The 16,169-nt window shown below is 31.6% G+C and overlaps 2 protein-coding genes across 2 annotated transcripts; both read left to right on the top strand.

Annotated features, from left to right (window-relative positions):
• The first annotated feature begins 12,355 nt into the window (after nt 1-12,355).
• Nucleotides 12,356-12,988, top strand: LOC130662576 (anaphase-promoting complex subunit 11-like). The gene has a single exon (XM_057461470.1). The coding sequence runs from the start codon at nt 12,397-12,399 to the stop codon at nt 12,649-12,651; it is 255 nt and encodes an 84-aa protein (XP_057317453.1). The 5' UTR covers nt 12,356-12,396; the 3' UTR covers nt 12,652-12,988.
• A 329-nt stretch (nt 12,989-13,317) lies between these two features.
• Nucleotides 13,318-16,000, top strand: LOC130662575 (uncharacterized). The gene is made up of 4 exons (XM_057461469.1): nt 13,318-13,498; nt 13,966-14,137; nt 14,890-15,040; nt 15,533-16,000. Exons 1-4 carry the CDS (start codon nt 13,351-13,353, stop codon nt 15,689-15,691), a joined length of 630 nt encoding a protein of 209 aa, XP_057317452.1. The 5' UTR covers nt 13,318-13,350; the 3' UTR covers nt 15,692-16,000.
• The last annotated feature ends 169 nt before the right edge of the window (nt 16,001-16,169 follow it).

Genomic DNA, 16,169 nt, shown 5'->3' with positions numbered 1-16,169 from the left:
AAAAAAATGCTGTATGTTTTAAGCTAGCTAGTTTGTTACTTAGCTATGATAAAGTGATTTCCATTTGCGATTCTTCAGAGTGTTTAAAGCTCTTATTTAAGCTAGGCAATTCCCTAGCATTTCTGCTCAGCTATAAAATGGCCTTCCTTATGTAGTAGGGATCAAACCCATTACCTTTTTTCAAATATCAAGTGAGCAAGCAAATGACTTAACAGTTTGGGAACCAAAAATGATGATTAATAGCCTAAAAGGTGCATTAGTTCTCAGGAAGGTTTGACCGGCTTAAGCTACATTTGCATGTAGCTAGCTACTGGCTACAGACTATATTGCATATAAAGATTCACATATAGAACTTAAAATAAGTGTTGTCTTATATTTAACATGACCATCGTTAAAATACAACATCAGCAGCAGATCAGAATTACAAAATTTGACAGGCAAATCTGCAGTGCATTTTTTTGATAAAATTCTTTATGAACTTTATGAAAAGGGCTGTGTACTTTTGTATTAAGATAACAAGTCCTTTATTGATCGCTATTTTGTTTTGTACACAAATATTCAAAAAACATTTTTTTTAAATTCGAATCCTAAATCGAACATTTTTTCCTATATATTTTGGCCTATGGACCGTTACATTGTGTTACAAGCAAAACATTTTGCTCCATAAAAAACCTGACATACGAGCTCAATTTGTATGTAAGTATGTCGTAACTTATATAAATGGGGTTATGAATAAAAATTCTCCCTGATGTGCACAAAATATGTTTTTTAATATTTTTCTTTTTTTTTAGGTCAGCCATAATCTAACACAGCCATCATCAGCACTTCAAAAAAAATGTTGACAAAACTAATGTATATTTATATAATTTATTTTATTTTTATTTTGGTTATTTAATAGTATTTACTTCACACTATTTTTTTTGTGAAACTAGACTTCTATGGTTTACTTTGTCAATTTTACAGAATTTGCATCATCAAAACTTTTCAGATAGATCCCAAGTTTTTAATTTTTTAGAACTATGCGTAAATCTGTATATTTTTGTTATTTATTCAGATGTAATTAAATTGAAGTATATATAAATTGTGTTATTTGTCGCCCATATTTAAAACTTTTCAGACCAGGCTACTTTAACCCCTTTTTATATAAGAACAATGTTATAAGAACATGAACCTCAGACGCAAAACCCCAGACTCGAATCATTGTTTTACAACTAAAACTACTTAAGAAATGGAGTAGTCAAAAAGCCTCAAAAAGCGGTTAAGTCACATAGTTTTGCGCAATTATTCAATCATTTATCCTGTTTTTAAATTGAAAATCTCAGCCTTGGGTCGACCATTGAACGTTTTGCTCTGTGGAAAGTTTCTCTTGACAAGGCGGAAATCTTCAAGCCTTAAGGCTTCTTGTTTGTTTCTAAATCATCCGTGATATCAGTTGCAAACCTATTCATGTTGTCTTATTAAATTCTGAAAGAAAATCACATTTTTCATATATAGCTATACGAATCGCGGAAAGATTACGCAATGTTTTTTTTGTAAAAATTAGGTGAAATGCACATCGCGCATGGTTATCAAAGGGATGCCAAAACAATAGCAATTTAAATTAAATTTTATTGCGTACTGAGATGAGTTCAGTCTCCGTAAGATATGAAAAAGTAATGTATATACAGTACGCTCCCGATAACTCGAACCCCCAATAACTGGAACTTCCAGTAACCTTCACTAATACTTTCTCACAAAAATCACTCGATAACTCGAACCCCCGATAACTCGAACATTCGCTAAGTGGAACCATTTTTCCTGTCCCCTGGACAGAAATTCCCCCGATAACTCGAACTTCAGAGGAAAAATAAAAACAACCTCAGTAAAAAGTGACTACTTTTCTTTTAATAATATAAATTGTTCTTCCAAAGTTGAGAAAAACTTTTTTCTTCTGTAAATTGTAAAATGCACGGAACTTGTAAACCCTCGCCATCGCCAAGGTTTAATCTTTTTTTCAGTGATGTATAACTTTGACTGTATACCTTTCTTGTTAGAATAGAAAAGAAAAAAAAACTTTTAATAACTCAAACTATTTTCACTTATCGGCTAAAGTTCGAGTTATTAAATGCCCCGGTGAGTCAAACATTCGACAACTCGAACTATTTTTTTTGGTTTCTTGAAGGTTCGAGTTATCGGTAGTGTACTATACATATATATATATATATATATATATATATATATATATATATATATATATATATATATATATATATATATATATATATATATATATATATATATATATATATATATATATATATATATATATATATATATATATATATATATATATATATATATATATATATATATATATATATATATAAAGAACACGAGAAAAATCTGCTTGCTTAATTAAAAGAAAAAAAATCTGAGACGGTCTGAGACATTACTCTACCCACGCAATTAATTATCAGATTCATTGTAAACACTTAATACTATTCAACGAATTGATTTAAATAGACTTCCAATTAGGGTAAATGACCCAATCATCATGAGTCGATTTACATTTAACAATCCAACGTTACTCACAAAACTATTGTTTAGCATCTATTGAATAATAATGGTTATATTCTCACAGTTAATTAATTTTGATGACTTTAAACACTGTAAAACTCTCCTCGTGTTGTTTTGATAATTGGAGGTCCGTTTTTCTTATAGACAACCTGTCTCATGTAAATAACAACATCACTAATTAAAAGATGTTTAATAATTATAAATAATCTGTTATAAGCGTCAATTACCTTTAATGAAAGGTCAAAGGTATAAAATGCCTAGTTACGAAGAAAAAGTTAGACATCTTTTTTTATGCATACAGACTGATATATGATTTTCAGAATCCAGCATGCATAGGTTAACCTTTAGTATTGTATTAATAGTAATGTTTATAGTTTTACGTGAAACGTCGTCGAGATATCATTCAGCACTTCTGTGCAAAAGATGGCATGTACATTTACGTTTGTGTGCACCAGAAAAACAAAAGATACCACAAGGTAAGTTCTCCAAAGGAATCATGAAAATGTTTATTTGTTGCACCAGAAGTAGCACGGTCAATTGCAGAAATAACTGCTTAAAATAGTTAAGGAAGAATAACTCGAGAACAATTTTCAAACATTTACACAGCATCTTCATGTTTTAGACTTTTACTCAAGTCTGACAGTTTTCCAGTCATTAAAAAAATTGGTGTCATATGCTCCAAACTTTGATCAAGAATAGTCAAACACTTCACCATTCTTTCTAATGTTTTCTCCTAGTTTTTTATACAAAGATTGGAAAAAATCGTTTTTTGTCCTTTTGTCCTGTCTCTTTCTAAACAATATCCCAGCTTGGTTATATTATTATTATAAAAACAATTGCAGTGTTTTGACTTATGAGCTATATTATTCAGGTGCAAAGAAATTATTTTTTATTCGTTTACATTTTAGGTTTGATCGAAGATCTCTTGAAAATGTACAATCTGACCAGCGCCAGTAAAGGGGAAAAGAGACGGCAGCATCTTCGATTAAAGCTTGTTAGAAAGAGAACAAAAAGAGCTGTTGCAGCTTTTGCAAAGTTTTTAAATAAAGTCGAAAAAGATATGGATAAAAAACTTTTACCTTGATGCAGTCGCTGATTGAGGAACATTGATGTGAGACATTGTCAAACGAGTTATTGGCGACATGCGAAAACTTTGAATAACATCTTGATCCGGTGTCATTAAATTGGATTTCCTGAGAAAGTTGAAGAAACTGACACTGATTTATTTACCAATAATGAAAAACAAAATCAACTTTTTTAATTTTTTTTTTTTTATATTAGCTATATGAAAATTAATATATATTTTCTCAAACATTTTTTAATATACGACAAATTAAAATTATCTAGATCCTTTAGTAACTTTTCATTTTGCACTTTTTAAATCCCTCGTGACCAATGCTTTGTTTGTCCACTCAGCCTCATGCAAACAGATACCAAGAATTCCCCAATTTTTGACCTCATTAACTACTAATTAATTGAAAGCTTCCTGAAATTCACAATTTCTTTTTTTATAATTCTGAAAATCAAAACTAATTAAAAAAAAATGTAAAATCCTGATAATTCGTTTCAAAATTATAATACGTTATACATAATTTCCTGGGAGTTATTTTTAATTCGAAGTAACTGCTGCCTAAAATTACATCCCTGTATCGTAATTGATCACAATTAAACTATAGTTAAGTGTTTTGGCAGCGATCTTACCATAAACCGATTGTTTTCTTCTCAGACTATTTTCTATGTGGATTCAACGAACAAATCCATTAACAGCACTTTCTAAAGTTAACATCAAACGAACATTTTACTGATAAAACCAAAGAAAGTACATGAAAATAAAATGAAAGAAAATACAGCTTTCTGATAGTTTGGGAAAGCTTCCTGAATAACACCATTACAAGGCGTGTTTATTGTTAATTTTTTAAAGAAATAAGGCTCGACTTAGATTTCTACACTTCTTGTCACTTCTTTGGAACCTGAGAATATTAAAATTTATACGTAACGTCTACTATATACTTAAATGACGTGGTGAAAAAGTGGAACCCTGGGGGCCAAAATAAGCGGGACATAAATGTAAGATTTTATTTAGCTATCAGAAATTTTAAATAGAATGTTAAAATTTGATATAGAGCGAATTTGATATAACGTAATCATCTTTTATGGAGAAATTATTATTTTGGATAAACTTTTGGATAAGCTTCTATCGACGTCACAGAAAAAGTGCTGACATAAGCAAAAATTAAATGCTACCATTTTATTCCTTTTGTAACATGCTGTAACAATTCCATGTTAGATTACATTTGTGTAAATTATCACAACGTTTTGCACCGGAGCGAACAGGGTTAAACGATATTAACTAAACACGTTAAACACGTTAAACACGTTAAACACGTTTTTTGATAAACGTATACATATTTTCTGTATAATTTAATTTCAAGTTAATCTTATATGGCTACTGATAACACACGGTTACAATTATAGCAATTAATATTTGTATTTAATTGTATGTATATAATATATAACAGAATTTCGTCATAACAAATTTTACAGACATGGATCAATTAAAAGCCACGTTGATCTGCTTTTATTAGAAATAAAATAGTTTGCAGAGACATTACACCACCCCGATAGGTGAAGGCTAACTCTTTTTTAGGGTTCTCATCACCAAGGTTTTAGTGAACAAAAGTCATCTACACTGTTGCAGCTACCCTTGAATCCATCAAACATTTTACATTATTTACAGATTTTCTTCGTAGCTTTTTAAACGAAAAAAGTACGTACTAAGAAATCTGATTGACTAGCTTCCAAGAATATAGAAAATTTATTAAAATAAAGCTACTGAAATACTGGTGATAAAAAGGCGTAAAGTAGAACTCTAAACAAATTCTTAAAGTAACAAATTTTAGTATTTAGCTACAGGTTTCTTATGCTCCTCTTTTCAATACCCCAAAAGATCATCCTTACCTTAAAGACATCTTCATTCATAGACGTGCTCAAGTCTGCGCGCTTCCTGCTCATCCATTAACTGATCAATGCACATTCCCATAAAGTAGATGTCCAAAGATCGTGTACTTTTTACTACCATATATTGCAAAAAAAACACAATACCTACATGTCTACGACATTTTTAGTATAGCTACATTTTTTACTCTTTTTCAAAGAAATACTTTTTCAGTTTAGAATCGTTTGACAGTCATAAAATGTCGACAGTGCAATTAATCAAACAGCGGATAATATTTCTACAAAGCAAACTTAATTTTTTAATTAGTCGAGGTGCAGTCTTGGTAAAAAGGTCATCACAATGTTGACCTGAAATACAATCATATTTGATTAACTTTTTACATATGCATTTAAACCTTGCCAGACTTAATCTTGCATTACAACAGTAGAAACATTTCGCAAAAATGGAAGATTGTCACAGATATTTAATACTTTTGTTGTTTTTGCTTTGCTTGATGGATAGAACGAAGAGTTCTTTCGTATGGTGTAGGAGATGGTCCAATCCAAAACTTTGCGAGAAGCATTTGCGCTCAGTGAAAGCTAAAAACCCTAAAATACCAGGTATGCGTTTTTGTGTTGCTGTCATGACTGCAAATTTGTTTTATGTTATTGCTGTTTCGTCATAGAACACTGCAAATCAGCTAAATTTGTATTATACAAATAAAAAACGCTGGTCGAATTAGAAATTCTTGATTGTTTTTTATAGAGCGCCTAATATTTTACCTTTTGGAGCTTCTACGAAAATCGGAGAAAAACAAAAAAGCTTTGGATAAGATGGATACAAAAAAGGATAGTTCAGATATGAAGATGCAATTAAAGTTGAGGCAGAAACTAAATAGAAAAATGACAAAAAAAGCAAAGAAATTGATGCGATTTTTCAAGCAATGGTATCGCAAGTAAAACATGTTTTATTGACATCAAAAGAATAAAAAATGGTAGCTGTATTTGTAAACATGGTTGATATTTTGTGCGAAATTGCCTTGAACTACCAAATACATCAAACTTTAACTAATAATGGCTAAGCTTACTCAAATAAGCAACAAAACAATAGCTGTTGTACTTCAATGAAGAAATTTGAAAGAATAACAAAAATTTGCACTGTTTTTTTCGCAAGAATTACTGTTTTCGGTTAGAGCCTCATGGTTCTTAATGTCCATGGGGTATTTAGCCTCAGTTAATTCCTAGACAATTTTTATTATAATTTGGGAATATACTACAGTTATCGTATCAAGTAATAAGGATATGGGTATCAAAAGATATTCTAAATTTTTAGACTTCTTTAGCTTGGTGAACCTGGGCGTGACGTCAATATAGTAGATTTATTTAAAAATTTATGTGTTGTTATTTTTTGATTTTTTATTCTTAGTTTTTTTTTATCTGTAAAGTCGAAGCCCTAACTTATAATTGAGAAGCTTGAAGTGGATCAACGAAATTAAAAAAAAAAATGAAAAGCAACAAACAGTTATAATTAACGAATTTGTTTTTTTCTTCACTTCTTATAGGAAGACGAAAATACTCTTTTTTACCGTTTTAAAGTCTAAAAGTGTTTTTTATTCTTTGCTTTATTGAATAATGTTCATGGATACAAAACCATGAAATCATAGATTTTGATCTTATAAAACAAATTGTTTTTAGATATTCCCACTTGTATAGACATTCAAAAGAGGATAGTGAGGAAGGCACCTGATAGGTCTAGAACGTGGGCAATAAATAAATTAAATTAAATTAAATCTCCAAAGTAGTTCTTGTATGTTTTAAAAATATTTGTATATTGTAGTGTCAATAAATCTCTGTATATCTGCACACTATTTTTCAATTTTTTGTTAAAAGTTGTAGCATTTGAAAAACTTTAAAGACGTTTTGATTTTTACGAATCGGATTTTTACAAATTTATAATTTCTTAAAAAGTTATTTTGAAAAAAATTGTAAGCAGTAAAGATTTAATTGAGACATTGTTGTACCGATTGGATTAAAACTTATAATTCTGTTTTATACTCGTCTCCAGGACTTTTTTTCTTTTTTAAGGTATCGCATGTCCATGCCAGAAAAAAGGCGAAAATCCCTGAGGTATCGCATGTGGCAAAACTTCCTGAGGACAAGATTGATCCTATTTATGTACTTACAAAAATAAAGGTCCTAAAAAAACTGCCGACCGCGCCTAAAACGTTTTACATCTAGAAATCAAAATAAAGTATAAGAAGTTCATGTTTGTTTAAGTAATTGAAATTAGCTAAAGCTAAAAAAATCATTATGTTTTTCTTTTTATTCTAACTTTTCTCTGACTTCAATAAAGTTCTGCACCCTTGATTAACATAAAAGTTATTATTATTATTACCTGCCCTTACTTATGCTGAATTCAGATACCATGGTTCTTTTTAAAAAAGTTTATTTATTGTTTTATTTATTTATATTTCAAAAAAAAAAATTCTGAAACCTTCGAGCTAAAACTGACCACGAGAATTCACGTGTGAAACTAATTATGGTCAGATTAAAGGTCCGATGTACAATTTAACCGAGGATAGGTAGCAACCACAATGACAGTAAAAAAGTTCCAATTTTTTTGAATTTTTTTATCTCAACACAATATTTTAAATTACACTTGGAAAGTATACATTACGTATCCGTTAATTCCTAAGAATTGAAGTATGCATTCGAATACCACCTTCTGCTTCCAAATTCTCTGACGTTGTCCTTAGCATTTTTAAAATTCCTCCTTTATCCTCATTAGAACGGCAATTTGCTCACATAATTAAAACATTAACAAAAAAACCTGTGCTCAGAATACAGAATAAATTACTTGTTTAATTTTTGTTTGCAGAAAACAAAACAAAAATATTTCTGAGTGAGAATTATTTTCGCGAAATATTAACCACAGCAAAATTTGGAATTCTTTTCCTTTTTGAAAAACTATTTACAACAATTCTTTAATTCAATAATTCTTCTGATTTACCGGAACAACATAAGAAATTATTCTAATTCCAGCTACATAAACCATTGACACGAGCCCTCGCGTGGCTACCAGGAAATTGTCCTTTACCGAGATAATAAAAAACAATTAACACAAGTTAATAATTATTAAAGTGATATTAAAAACAAGCATTAACAGTTAGGGTCAAGACCTACTATCAACATTTCGGTTTTATTTATTATTCAATGTGAACATTTTATTTAAATGTGTTTAGACGTCTCTAATCTCTTCTTTTATTTTGTAGTTATCTTTTAATAGTTATCTAACTAGGAAATGACGTGTTTGTATATTTGCCTTTTTGTAATTGACTGACTGCACCCTGAACCTCTTCTCTTCGGATTCAAACGATTTGAGCTATAAAGCAAGTTTTTTTTGTACAACTTAGCTAAAGCATATGCAAAGCACAATAAAACATAAACACAATCCAGGCTCGACAGAATAAAAATCTTTTGTGGGTGGGTGTGGGGAACCTCCTCCCCATGGCTCTCTTTTATTTTCTGATATTGCAACAGTTTCACCAACATTAAAAAGTGTTCTGTGGACCAGTTTGGGTGATTAAAGATAAAGTATCAATTTCTTTTGCAAAATAGACTTTTTAGATTATTTAACAGCGATGCAATTTTTTTAAAAAAAAATTAATGCTGATTGTGGTAACTGAAGAAAACGGATACTCTCCTTTTTCTTATTTTCAACACCTAACTTGGTACTACGGGCCTACAATTTTGCATTTCTTGACAGATGTCAAACCAACGCTTCTTTTTTTAATAAGAATTAGAAAATAAAATCAAAAACAGTTTATCGTCAGTCTATGTATTTTGGGTGAGAAAGATTTTTGAAGAACACACAAGCCTCGGAAATTGCTGGATAATAAGAATAGCTTTTGGCTTAATCATTGTTTTTAAGACCTAAGACCGAACCAAGTCCTGATTTTTCCATAAATTATGAATAATCCAGGATGTACATTCTTTTGTAATTCTCTCTCAAGCTAACGATAATTGGTTTTACTTGTGATCAATAATAGCTGCGTAATATTGGCTCGATTATTGATCATGAACTCTATTAGCACCAAAAGCACGAATTTTTTTTATAATAGACACATCAATTTCGGAGAACCTTGAAAACAATTTTTACACAAATAAGAACAAAATTTAGCTCTGTTCTGGAGTTGTGTTTTTACTATTAAGGACAAGATAAGAACAAACCAGCCTCAGGTCGGATTATACTGGTTCTTAAAATAAACGTTCCCTTTCTCTTGTGGCGCGGTAGCTTAGTGGTTATAATTCTCGCACTTTGTTCGGTAAACCCATTTCAGTATTAGCGAGTGAATGCTGCCATAACCCCTGGTTAACAGCCTTTTCCCAAGGGGAGCTTGCCTGTTTGACATGGAGGCCAGCGGTGTAAAAACTTGTTTAGCCGTTAAGTAAGCGCTAGCGGCTTTGAAATAGGCAACAAACCCTGGGGACGAGGATGACCTGGTTACCCAAGTCATGTGAGAAAAATTCGGGAGACAGTACCATGTGTAGCCCGTCGGATATCGCGCGAATTTTTTTAGTTGGGTCTGCGTAGCTCAAATTGAGCATTAAATACACTAGGACTCCCCATCTAAGGCATGGCCTCTCCTGGAATTAGTAGACAGGGTATATTCCTCGATATTTGTGAGGTTAGCCATGTGAACTATGCATATCTATCAATCTATCTATGTACCTAAGAGCCAATTTTTATAACCTCGATAAAATACATAAGCAAAAGATTTCATAAAGGGAAGAATAAGACACAACAAATTCAATTTATGTGAGTAACTTTTATGTAGTCACTCGAGAACAAAACTTTGCAATTTCTTAGTGTTTGTTTAGCTTAAATTATGCTGTAATATGTGTCACCACGCAAAATCAATCAAATCCACGCACTATTTAAAAAAATATATTATTCGAACGTAAAAACCACGTTCAGACGTTAAAACCTCGGAAGTTTTTTGAAAATCGTTAAAAGCAAAAGTGCTAGTTACTAGGGTGTAATTTGGTTAAAGGGACTAAAAAAATGGTTCCAATTAGCGAATGTTCCACTTATTTCCACTTATTCCACTTAGCCGAAGAAATTAAGAGAGTTTTATAAGGCTTATAAGTTTTATAATTTTCAAAGGAACGGGGAAAATGATTCCACTTATTTCTACATATCAACCGACAACTGTACTTCGTTGGAGATGTCCGGAGAATAAAATTTTGCTGCTGTCCTGCGCGCCGCACGCGTGTTTTCAATTTCGATGGCGCCCCCTTATTTTTTCACATTGGCGCCTTATATTACGAGATTTCGTGTTATTGGTACACTGTTGCAGGATTAACATGCTGCGCAAAACCGAAATCATAATCATTACTTACTGTCTGGTTGCCTTATGATAGATATGCTTATTTTACATGGCTATCCTCACAAATATCGAGGGATATACCCTGCCTATTATTTCCAGGAGGGGCCATGGCTTTGATGGGGAGTGCTAGAGTATTTAATGTTCTCTTTGAGCTAAGCAAACTCAAATAGGGTCAGCGCTTTGCCAGAGGACTCCCTGCAACATCCAGCGGTTCACACAGTATGCCATCTCCCCAAATTCCCTTACTTGGCTGAACCCGGGGCTATGGTAATATTCAATTGCCCATATTGAATCCCACAAAGTACAAGAGTGATAACCACTAAACTACAGCACCACAAAGGGTCCGTTTTTCTACCAGGCAACTCCCTGCAACATTTAACAGCCTACACATTGTGTCATATCCCAAATTTCCCTCACATGGCTTGGGTTAACCCGGGGACAGGGTAATATTCACTCAATATAATACTTGCCCATATTATCACCAGAAACATTGTTGAAGTTTATAACTTTAACAATGTTTCTGTGAGATGAAATACCTCTCAGGGGCTTATCAGGTCAATTTGAACATTTACATATATACTGATTTTGGGGGCACCTAATTTTAAAATGTTTGAGAATGGTTTTATTTCTCATATTTTCTGAATATTTTTGAGTCTTCAGTTCAGAGAAGATATGTATTTTGATAAGAAACTACATTCTAAACAAAAAGACGATGAATATGCTAAAACTGTATATTTTTGTTGTCCTATTTTCATAAACACTCACAATGCTCTACAACTTATAATCATTGTTATCAAAAATACAACAGACACATGTGATCAAAACAACAAAACCATCTGATACCATTATGTATCCTGTTTATTTCACGGAACCTGCTGTGACTCTGGGGCATATTTAATGTTTTTTGATAGTAGAATACTTTTTATGTGATCTTTTCAAATGTAGACAATTAAGTTTAAGCTCCAACTCTGAGTCAAAAAATTATATGCGTTTTCAATATTATATTGTTTATCTGTTTCACATGATAGCTTCGAAAACAATACATAGTACATAGTAGGTTTATTTGCGCAGTTATAATGTAAGAATTTTAAGAATCTTCCAGAGGTAGTGCCACAGTGTCCCAGAAGAGATAATGATTCCATACTCTCAGATGACTTAAAACAGTTCAATTCCAGATTGAAAGCAGCAAATCATTACCATAGTTTTATGTCCTAATGTTTGCATGTTCCATGACTGATAGTCCTTTTTTATTTTACTAGTTATAGAGAGTTTTATATGAAATATCCCTGCTGCTAATTTAAACAAGGCAGCAATAAATTCTACCACTATTTTTAAAAAGAGATTGCTTTGTCTGTGAAATGTAAGTGGTATCAATGAAATCTTATTTACACAATTCTAAAAAATAAAATGGGTTATAGAAATGTTGTATTTTGGAGTTAATAGTCTTATTAGGAATTGTATTGTTTTTTAAATTATGTTTGTTATGCTATCTACTTAGTTAACTGATATAAGTAAAATGAAAGTAAAACTAAAAAGTTGGATGGCTGTTGCTGCTTGGCATTGGATGGCCAATGATGAAACTTGTGGAATATGTCGAATGCAATTTGATGGCTGTTGCCCTGACTGCAGGGTTCCTGGTGATGACTGCCCATTAGTGTGGGGTAAATGTACACACGTGTTTCATATGCATTGCATATTAAAATGGTTAAATTCGCAGCAAATGCAGCAGTTGTGTCCAATGTGTCGAAGAGAGTGGCAATTTAAAGACTAGAAGTGAATTCCTTTCACAACAAGAAAAATTTTCGAAGGTTTTGAAAACACCCATACGATTTCCAATCTTAATTGTTGACCAAGTGCATAGTGATTTTCTCCTTGTACTGTTTAAACTGTTGTAAACATGGACAGATTTACATTTAATTAGTCATTTAATATTTTTTTGTTTCTAACATGTGTATATATATATTTTGTGTATCTAATGTATATATTGGTTTTAAAACCTACAGAAATTGTAAGTGAATTCTGCAATGTTTTCCCTTTTGAATGTATTGTGTATAATGTTTTCAGTGTGGCCACAAGTCATGGCTTAGATCATAAAAAAAGTCATATAATTTGATTTTGTCTTTGATGTTTTTTATATTTTTTTGTGGCTATTATTAATAAATAATCGGGTAAATTATTCTGCTTAAACTTGCAAGTATATAAACACAGAAAGGACATGGATATTTGTTTAAATTATATAACAAACATTTAAATTGCAGCATAAACATGATTTCATTAAAAAACAATATTTGTTTAAAATAACAAATATAGAAAAAAGCAATTGAAACAACTCTCTACAAATAAATCCTTTTATCTGCTCAACAATACAATTATATTTGTCTTGCTTCCATTGTTTCAAGTCATCAACTCAGTATGATTTTATTTCTTGACATGATCTTAACTTCTTTATTTGCACGTAGACAAAAGCTACATGGGTCGTCCAAAAACTACCCCAAGTTTTCGAACAGCCAACAAAAAGGCTAGTGCAAAAGACTTGACAAGTAATGAAAGAAAACGGAAAAACAAAAAGATTTATAACAAAAGCAAATTCAAATCATATCTGGGAAACTCTAAAGAAGGTTTGTGTTTGGTCTTTATTTTATTTTTGTATGGTTTTAGATCAGCTTTGTATGGTCTAGATCAGCTTAAAATTTATCAGTACTAGAAACGTAGCCACATATTTTCAGTTAAAGAAATTGTAAATTTATGCACCTTTTTCCTTGTATGAAATGGCTAAAGAGACTGTGCCATAGTTGGTCCTACTGAGCAAAAAATGTATGAAATTGAATTTAAAATTGTGCCAATAAGGTAAATCAATCATGTTTAGTCTTAAGTGGACCTTTTTTAATTATTTTTTTGTGGGGTGGTGGGTCTCTCATTGAATACTTCTTCTTCGAAAGGCCTTTCGACGTTTACTTCTTTTAAACAAAAATCAATTCAGATACGAATACAATTGGCATAATTGTTTAGTAGCTATGGAAGACTAACGCATACGCAATAGGGAAACATTGGCAACATTTATACTTAAAATAATATTTTTTTTTAGGACATGGATTTGCTGCGCTTCAGAAAAGGAAATTTTTACACAGGTTCAGACGTAAGATGAAAAAGAAGAAGAATGAACCAGAAAAAGAAGATACAAAGGAATGTGTGATTAAACCACTGGCACATGATACTCTCCGAGAAAGTTTCGCAGAAGATTCTTCTACGCTTTTAAAGTATGCATATTTTAACAATCGTAACACTGGGTATGAGAGGTGCAGAAAATAGGGAAGGTGTAAGCAGTACGAAGTGCACACAGCCTGTCCAACTAGTAATACCTTAAGGAAAAGAATGTTGTTGTTTTTGGACTTTTTTTCGAGGTCCAATATATAATCCAATATATTTCGCGAAGAATAGATTTCGCGAATCAGTCATGTCGAGATATTTCGTAAAGAATTTTTTTGCGAATTATTATTTTCATGCCTTTAATTGAACTTGCTCATATCACAGAGACTGGTGGTTAATTTTATCAGTTCCGAAGAAGTTTAGTATACGTTACTTTATGTTGCTAACGAAAATTAGATTTTTATACCTTCAATATTGTTCAACGCATAAACTCTTCGTGTTTGTTTATTTTTATCAGCCTTGTTACATTTTTAGCTGTAAAGATATTTTTATTTCACCTATAAAAGCGATATTCCTGCTTTTGTTAAGCAGTTTCGAGCTTCTGAAGACTATCAAGAAGGTTATATAGAAATCGCACTTTTTGAGAGAAGTGGAAATTCACTGCCAGTGTCAAAATTTCATGCAAACCGACTAAAGTGACATTCGGGTGAAGTGAATGCTACTGCATACATCGGCGTGAAAGATGGCTGCGCTTTATAAAGAAATTTATCTAAAAGTTGACGAGAACGGATCTTAGAAATACAAATTTTCTTTATTTATTTTTGTGATGTTTTGTTTATCAACATTTTCTTTTACTTTTTAGCAAAACATGTGACACTATCGACACTGATTACAATGACACTTCACATCCAGCACACATAATTGGTGACAAGCGCAGCAAATCGTTGAACAATTTAAAACTTGTTGAAATTAACTATCAAAATATCGAAGCAGAGAGAAAGCGTAAATATGAGGTATATTTTATTTGTCTACTGACTGGATGCTTTTTTCTGTGTTGATGTTAGTGAAACAGGTGCGCATTCACTTGGTTTGGTGTCTGCTGCACATGAGGGTACATGTTTCAACGGTGTACACTAAGGTAATATATTTCCACCAGAAATTTTGTGAAAATAAAATTTAATTTTCACGAAAACTAATTTTTGCTAGTTTTAGCATTTTATGGGAAAAAAGTTCCTAGTATTTTGTTCCTCAATTTATACGTTTTTCGAGGGCTTTTATGTAAGAGGCGTAAAATAAAGACCGCTAAAGTTAAAATTCACATATATATTATGCTAGTGCTAATCAGAAGAAATGTTAGTGTAAATCGTTTTCGGGAAAAAAAAATAATTTCCGCGAATTTCATCAGTCGCTTTAATTTCATCAAGTTTAGCGGGAACTCATTTTCACAAAATTGAAAAAATAATAGCGAATAATTTCTTAATCAGTCTTTATTTTTTAAATTTCAGGAGTTGAAAGCAAACTTGTCTTTGCACAACGAGCAAGTTTCCAAAAACATCGCCAAACGGAAGAAGCTTACAAAAAAATTATCAAAGAAGACCAAACGAGGACAACCTTTGATGGTGAATCGATTAGAACACTTGCTGGAGAAAATTAAGTCAAAATAAGCATTATGATTCGACAATGAAGACATGAGTTTTTTGTGGATAATAAATTAAGGCCTGCCTGAAAACAAATTCACGCGGCGTCAGATCAACCCATGATTGACATTCTAACCACTGCATGGTGCTGTTATAGGCCTGCTCTTGTGTTATGATTTTTTAAATGCTGGTAGTTGCTTTTAAAATATTTTTTTGTTGATTTTTATATATATTTATATTTTATTTATACTAATATAATACAGATTAGGAAAAAATAAAAACAAAAATTTTTATGCTTTTATTCTAACAGAATAGAAAAATCTTACTTAAAACAAACTTGTCTTTTTCTTGTTTGTGGGGAGAGGGAATTATTTGACGAGTGAAAATATATTCTGTCTAACATGGATTCAACAACGTCACTAAAGGGTGATTCAAGTGCTTTCCTTGACGAAATAACCGGGATTTATTTTACCATTGGAAAAATACCGAAGCGACTACACTTGAT

Source organism: Hydractinia symbiolongicarpus, chromosome 10 (genome assembly GCF_029227915.1).
Source record: "Hydractinia symbiolongicarpus strain clone_291-10 chromosome 10, HSymV2.1, whole genome shotgun sequence".
NCBI classification, from domain to species: domain Eukaryota; kingdom Metazoa; phylum Cnidaria; class Hydrozoa; order Anthoathecata; family Hydractiniidae; genus Hydractinia; species Hydractinia symbiolongicarpus.
This window is presented reverse-complemented; position numbering and strand designations above follow the sequence as displayed.